Below are 8,019 nucleotides of genomic sequence, written 5' to 3'. Positions count from 1 at the left end.
GAGTAGAGCATCAAGGATGACGAAATCATGGGGAGCCTAGGGGCAGAAATATATGGAGATTCCCTGTGATTCCTGGGCCAAGGGCTGTGTTTACAGGGCGAGATCACTTGAGATTGACCAGCAAGAGGCCATTAAGGCAGTGGAGTAAAACTAATGTTGGAGCAATGCTAGGGGAGGTTGCCATTTTGGCCCAGCCAGGGAAGAAAAATTTTACTAACCAACTAACTAGTAACTAATCTCACAGAGACAGCAGAAAACTGTATCTTGGTAGTAAAGACCAAGCCCCAAAGTAAGGTTGGTCCTAAACATGCTTTGAAGTTTGGACAAGACCAGAGGAGAAACAGAATTTGGTATTTGGGGTCCTGCTGGATTAGAAGGGTGTGGAAAACATCTCGGGTTTTTCACAAATCTGTTCTTTAAAAAACTGTAAAACCAAGTCGACACAGTTTTAAAGTGATTAGCAGGTAACTGATGCGTCTACCAGAGAGAAGTCAACAGTCTTCAGAGGACAGTAATAGAATCTAAAGTCTCCACAATGATGTATTGATAATGTCCTATACACAGTAAAAAAAAAAAAAAAAAAAAAAATTAGACATGCAAAACAGAAAAATGTGTCTCACAGCCAAGAAAAGAAAAGCAATTAGAAATTAGCCTCTGAGGCACCTGGGTGGCTCAGTCATTTAAGCATCCAACTCTTGATTGTGGTTCAGGTCATGATCTCAAGGTCATGAGATCAAGCCCTGCGTTGGGCTCCGTACTCTGCGTGGAGTCTGCTTGTCCCTCCCCTTATGCTCCTCCCTGCACTTGTGCTCTTGCTCTCTATCTCTCTCTCTCAAATAAATAAATAAATAAATAATATTTTAAAAAATAAAAGGAAAAAGAAACTAGCCTCAAGGTCACGTTACATTGTTGCTATTGTTAGGTTAGCCAGCTGGTCTTTAAAAAATCACTGTGGTCAGCTATATAACATCTTTCCAAACATGTCCTGTCCTAATCCCAAGAACCTGCAAATATGCTAAATTACACAGAAAAAGGGACTTGGAGGATGTGATTCATTTATGGGTTTTGAGATGAGATTATCTTGACTTATCGGGGCGGGCGGGGGGCAATGTAATTGCAAGGGTTACAATAAAAGCAAAGCAGGAGAATCAGAGTCGGACAGAGGAGATAGACCGCTAGAAGCACAGGTCAGAGAGATTCCAAGATATTGTGCTGCTGACTTTGAAGATGGAAGGCGGGGCCGTGAACCAAGGAATGCAGGTGGCAGGCCTCTTGAATCTGGGAAACGTAAGGAAATGGCTTCCAGTCCAGAACCTCCAGAAGCAAGGCAGGACTTTTGACCTCTGACCTCTGAAAGAAAGTGATTCTGTGTTGTCTTAAGCCACTAAATTTGTCATAATCTGTTACAGCATCCAGAGGAAACTAATATGAACCAGAGGCTAGATTTAACAGACAAAGATGTTATAGGAGCTATTTATATATTTTTAAAGAGTTAAAGGAAAAATATGTATGTAGTGAAGGAGGGGAAACTTCAGAAGAGAAGTGGAATTCAATAGAAATTTTACAATTGAAAAGCAAAATCACTGAAATAGAAAAACCTCTCAGGGGAGCCCCTTTGAGTCCCTTCAAACACAATTTCTGTCATTCAAGCAAAGATTAATGGACATGCAAGGAGACAAGATTACATGACCAATGAATATAAGTAAAATGGCAGGCAATGAAAGCAGACCCAATGGTTATATGATATTGTAGTAAACGGAAAAAGACTTTAAAATAAATGATTATTCAGTTCTAGGAAATATAAGGAAAGGGATAAAATAGATCAAATGAAAAAAAAAAGTCACAGAAGTGGTAGAATAAAGATAACCAAAAGTTCATTGCATAAATTTAAAAAATACGGTATTTGAAATTAGGAATTCAGTGAATGGGTTTCAGATTGTGTACAGTACAAGCCAGGATAAGATAAATAGAAAGATAAATAGAAAGATAAATAGAAAATATTCAGACAGAAGCATGGAGAGGGAAAATAGAATTGAAAGAAAACAGGTCAATGTGCATAGTAATTTATTTTCTTCCTAGGAACTCAACCACGGAAAGGGCTCTCCCACTTCAGGGATTTTTGTGTTGCTGGTCTTGTATCCTTTAATATGATCTGGACTCACTGTATAGTATCAGGTAGATCATATCAAACCGTGTTGCTGGGTAGAACTTAAGAATAAAATTAGAACAGGAAGAGACAGAAAGGAAGAACAGAAAATTACAACAGCTTCAAGGGCTATATGGCCCCATAGCTACTAACGTCTTTTTCTGCCTCTTCTCAGAGCTTTCTCCGGAAAGTTAAACCGCCCTGCCCTGGTCCAAGAGGACAAGCAAAGGCACTAATGTAGGTTTCGAGAAGCACGGCAGCGGTAAGGCAAGCTCTTTCTTCAAGGGTACAGTCTGACTCTGTGGATCACAGGCATGGCTGCCAACCCTGCGGAGTTGAAGAATAAAAATTTGGCTGCTGCAGAAAGGAAACGCTGCCAACACTTACACTCCCATGAAGGGAGCACTGTGGGGGCACCTCACCTATCTCTTTTCGTCACATACTTGTGCCTTCCCAAAGGAGGAGGCGGAGCTAAGTCTGATTGGTGGGTCTGTCTGCACTCAGAGCAGTCAGGTGAAGGACAGTTGATGTGTCAAAGTTCTTTATAGAAAAGCCGTAATGGACAAAAGTAGAAGAGTGTTAGAATTTTAAAAGTCACCATTGTGAAAGCCCTCGTGGGTCCGGACAAGAATGAGCAATGACTGATAACCTATGAAGGACAAAGGAGGTTGGAGATTTTTTTTTTTTTTTAAAGATTTTATTTATTTATTTGAGAGAGAGAGAGACCATGAGAGGGGAGAGGTCAGAGGGAGAAGCAGACTCCCCGCTGAGCAGGGAGCCTGATGTGGGACTCGATCCTGGGAATCCAGAATCATGACCTGAGCAGAAGGCAGTTGCTTAACCAACTGAGCCACCCAAGTACCCCAAGGTTGGAGATCTTTATGAGACAAGTTTCAGGCTAATAGTTCTGAAACCCTGGCTCTATGGAGGGAGTCAGACACTGCAGCTCCTGAGGCTGAGTACTGTTTTGGTGGAAAGAAAGCAAAGGAGGAAGGAGAGGAAGGAGGGAAAGAAAGTGGGAGAAAAGACTCTGCATCTAATCTAACCTCCAACTCCACCTTCTAATTTCCACCAAATACAAGGCATGGAGAGACATGACAAACAGCAAAGTGGAATTAAGACAGGCAAGCCCACAATCAGGAAAATTCCACAGGATGAATGATGTGATTTCTTCCATTACTAGATGACCATAAATAAAGGAAAGGGGAACACTAATAGGTTAACAGAAATTTAATAGACCTCTCAACCACGTGTAGTACATGGGCCTTGTTTCGGTTTTAATTTGAAAAAGAAAAAAAAAAACTGTAAAAAGACATATTTGAGGTAACTAAGGGAAAGAAAATAAGGATTAGAAGTTGGATACTATTAAGGAATCATTTTTTTAGTTTTGTGTTGGCTTTCTGTGTGTTTTTTTTAAAGATTTTATTTATTTATTTGACAGACAGAGATCACAAGTAGGCAGAGAGGCAGGCAGAGAGAGGAGGAAGCAGGCTCCCTGCTGAGCAGAGAGCCTGATGCGGGACTCAATCCCAGGACCCTGGGATCATGACCTGAGCCGAAGGCAGAGGCTTTAACCCACTGAGCCACCCAGGCACACTGACTTTCTGATTTTTAAAAGAGATCAATGTTGAAGAATTTATAGGTAAAACTACTATGTTCTATAGGACTTGCTTTTAAATATTCTAGCAAAAAAAGCATGGAAAGGGATAGATGAGACAAGGAAAGGATGTTAATTACTGGTGAAATTCAGTCATGGATACGTGGGGTCATTTTGGTACTTTAAAAAAAAATTCTGTGACCGTTTAAATTTCCATGATATACTGAGAAAAACAAAGTAAAGGGGTTACTGTGCACCCAAAATGTGGAACATGTTTTCCTGAATTCCCTGGCCTCAGGTGCAATGGACCTAACTTGAACTTGGAGTCTTTACAGTGGTGAACAGCCCCAGCAGCTCCTTCTCTGGCAGAGAGTCAGGACTCTGCGCTTCTGTCCTCATAGTATCTTGGCCTACTACTACCAGGCAAGGTCATTTGGGTCCCATTCTAGTCTCAGAAGTATCATCAATCTCTTTTTTGGCTTCCGTTCCAAACACAATTAGCCCAGAACTCTTTACTTTGGAAAATAAATCTGACCCTTCAAATCCAATTTAGCTGGGGTCTTTGTGATGATAGTCTATGGGCAGAACCCCGGAAGGCAGACAGACATCTGCGCCTGACCCTGATCTGCAGAGAGCAGGTCAGGTACAAGAGAATGACAGCACAGCTGAATGAGGGAAGGTATTTTTGAGGATAAAGGAAAATTATGCATGTTCCCAAACTAAGATCGGTTATTCAGAGCAATAGAAAAGTTAAAAATTTGAGAAAGTGGGATTAAGTGTCAGAGCATGGTCCCTATGAAAGTAGAAGGATGAAAGATGGAGCAGAAGAATTCGTATCAGAAAGAGAACCGATTTATTGTTCTGAACATGGGTGGGAAGAAGGAAAAGGAAAAAGAGATTCTATAGAGACAATTGAGATCGACATAAGGGAGATTGAGGTGGCTTTCTTCTGGTCGGCAAAATCTTTGAAATAAGAAGAGAGAGACAGAGGGAAAGGGAAGGGTTTTGCATCTAGGGTTGGAACAACAGCAACTGTGGTATAAAGGCTGACTTGGCCACACTTCAGTGAGAGCCCTGGAGCTGGGCTCAGCATTTGAGAGACAGGAGAGAAGAGCTCCAGCTTTCCAGTAGACCTCAGGAGGCTGCCCCTGCTGACTGTGCAGTCAGTCTACGTGAGCTAGTCAAGCCCTCCAGTCAAACAGCTCATGCCCTGTGCTATAGAAAGACCCAGAGAGGATGGCTCAGAAGGTGGATGGCAGAGATGGCGCCATCATCCAGAAATGTCCATGTGTGGAGCCACTGGCTTCCCTCTTTCCTCCCCCTGCATGCTTGACACAGGTTCCTGGTAGACATCCTCCCTTAGGTCTAATGTTCTAGAAGCACCTGAAAGTCACAAAGCATTCCCATGACACTCGTTCTTCTGTTTCAACCAACTATTCCAAACTTATTCTAAAACTGACTCTTAAAATTATTTTTATTCCCTAAACACAGAGAACATAAGCTTCCTGTAAATAGAGGGGTGGTAAAGCTGCGTTTTCAGGGAAAAATGTTACCAGTTTATTCAGTGATTTTAAATTAGTTTATTAATTGTATCAACACATTGACTAAGGTTTTAAATATCCAGACTACGCATTTTCTCAAATATTTACACTCTGTGATAATTAGGCACACACATAACTCAAAAATAGCTTTAGCTGTTACATAAATAGATAACATATTTTCAAGAGAGTCAGAAAAGAGAAAGGTATCTAAAGAGAATTGGTATTTCCTGAGATAGTTTTCCACAGAAATCAAAACACTGTTAAGTTTTACTTAATACCTAATATACACATGATATTTAAAAGTACTTCTGTTCCCCCCCAAAAGAGACCCATCCTTCCTTTCCCAGGATGTGTTGATAATTACTAATACCACTTAATAATTTTTCTCAATTCAGTAACAACTTCTAAAATTATCTATAATAATGAAGACATAATGCTCCCAATAGCTCAAAGGTACATCAGCCATCTGCACTGACATCTTTGAATTGTCTCAAGTGTACTGTACCAGTTGGCTTGAATCTACAAAACTGATGAAAGCCTAGTGAGAAACACCATTTAATGATCTCAAAGCAAGTTTGAAGGAAAAAAAAAGTCTTAAAGATATGAAATGAAAACAAAGATAACACTGAGAAAGAGATAAATAATGTCTTGGATAGTCTAAAGGTTCAACAGAGACAGCTCGAGTATGAAGGAGCAGGAAACCAAGAGTAAGAAGAGTGTCCTTGTTTTTGCCTCAACTGGGACAAATGTGTGAAGTTTTAATTTAATAAAACTACTGAGACGAGTGGTCTTATTTATGCATAGTAAGTTGGCGAGACTAGATGTTTCTCAAGATGTCTCAGAGTTCCAGTACTTTTGATTCCCCATGTGAATCCTCTACTGATAGGTGTGTATCCCATTCTTACATTGACCCTAGGGAAGACTCAATAAATGGGCAGCAGAGAGTTCCTGGTAGATCTGTGCTGGCTTTAACACAGAATTACCTGAATATATAATATTTACAGAGAGCCATTGAAGGAGCTATTCTGGACTTCTTAGAAGTTCAAGTCTCAGCAGGCTCTTCTTCTTGATTGACTACATGAAGTACGTCAAGGGTTGTTTGAGTAACTGGTTTTCGCTTGCTCCAGATCCCCGCTGGCGTCACATCTCACCATCAAGCAGATGGCCTGCTGAAAGTTGTCACTGACCACCACGTACAGTAGCAGGTTACCAAAGGTGTTCAGGGCAGCCAAGGGTCTAGAAACAATGTAAGCTTCATGGATCTGGTTCTCGGCAGAGCAGCTGATCGAAAGCAGGCGAGATTCAATCCGGATGATCCTCAAGATGTGGAAGGGTAAGAAACATACATAAAACACAAGGAGTAGCAGAATGGCTAGCCTCCTAGCTTTCTGCTTCAGGCAGCTGTGATTGTGAGGTCCTTGCGTGAGGGGGTAGATAATCATCGTATAGCAAAGTGTCACTATGACCAGGGGAAGGCAGAAAGTCGTGACCGTCAAAATTAGATTGTACCACTTGATGGTGGGGAGGTCGTCTGAGCTGGTGAGGTCAAGGCAGGTGGAGCCGTTGGTCCCGGTGGTTGAGGTGATCAGGAAGGTCATGGGAATGACGGCCACCAGGGAAATGATCCACACCACGGCGCAGACCACCACGGCCCATCACGTTCTGTGAACGGAAAAGCAGCTCAGCGGGTGAAGGATTACAAGATACCGGAAGACACCAAAGCAGGTAAGGAAGAGGATGCTGCTGTACAGGTTGAAATGGAAGCGGAAGCGGAAGACCCAGTTCTCACCGCTGGCGTAGTAGTGAATCAGGAAAGGGAAGCTGCTCAAATAGAGCAGGTCTGTACAGGCCAGGTTCAGCAGGATGACGGTGCTGCCTTTCCAGGGCCGCATTCTGAAGATGTAAGTGGAAATTGCCACTGCATTCCCTGGAAAGCCCACCAGGAAGATGATGCTATAAATAACAGGGAGGTAGTGCCTCTTGAGCGGGATTTTTTCATCGGTGCAATTTCCGAATGGCACTGCATCATTGGGGAAGTCAGAAGCATTTGCGAAATTGTCTGGTGGCTCATTCATGGCTGTCCCCTTTCATCTTGCAGGGAAACGAGAGCTAGGTTTGGCAATTCAAATCGGCTTCAATTTAACTCGCTGATAAAAGAAAATAGAAAACATTAATGATGGGGTAATGAAAACAATGATCTTCTTTTAAATGAAAATTGCTCCAAGATCCTGAATTTGCCACTTCTTTCTCTTTAATCTCAAAGAGACCCTGTGGAGAAAAGATTGAATTTCTAAGAAAACTATTGTGAGGCAAGACATCTAATAATAATATAGAAGTTAAATTACTCCCAGAATTAAAATGAAGGATTGGAAAAAACAAAGGGGCTTCGCCGTGGAAAACAGTTTGGCAAGGCTGCTGTTCGGGGAAGCCATAGGGTGTCACCACCAGAGACTTCGCCACAAGACCCACCATTAATCAAGCGTGAAGCACTTCACCATCCTGTTACCTTTAAACTTCACAAGATGCTGAGAAGTGTTTCTTATTATCTCTATCTTACAGAAAAAACGGAGACTGAGAGATGTTTGCCACCTGTCCCTGGTAAGGCATCTAGGGGCAAAGCCGGGGTTCGAACCTGTGTTAGTCTGATTTAGAAGCCATCTTCTATTCTGCCTTACCTCCCTGTGCTGCCTCTCCATCCAGATTCCCCCAAATACGTGATGGGATGTGAAATGGGA

General features: G+C 42.0%; 1 protein-coding gene across 1 annotated transcript; it reads right to left on the bottom strand.

Annotated features, from left to right (window-relative positions):
• Positions 1 to 6,230: 6,230 nt before the first annotated feature.
• On the bottom strand, positions 6,231 to 7,377 carry OXGR1 (oxoglutarate receptor 1). The gene is given in 1 exon segment (XM_032864260.1): positions 6,231 to 7,377. A coding segment is annotated over 1 exon segment (987 nt). The 5' UTR covers positions 7,360 to 7,377; the 3' UTR covers positions 6,231 to 6,372.
• Between the last annotated feature and the right edge of the window lie 642 nt (positions 7,378 to 8,019).

The sequence above is a fragment of the Lontra canadensis genome, unplaced genomic scaffold, assembly GCF_010015895.1.
Source record: "Lontra canadensis isolate GAN:19392208 unplaced genomic scaffold, GSC_riverotter_1.0 scaffold26, whole genome shotgun sequence".
NCBI classification, from domain to species: domain Eukaryota; kingdom Metazoa; phylum Chordata; class Mammalia; order Carnivora; family Mustelidae; genus Lontra; species Lontra canadensis.
The sequence above is the reverse complement of the archived record's forward strand: the minus strand, read 5'-3'. Positions and strand labels throughout refer to the sequence as shown.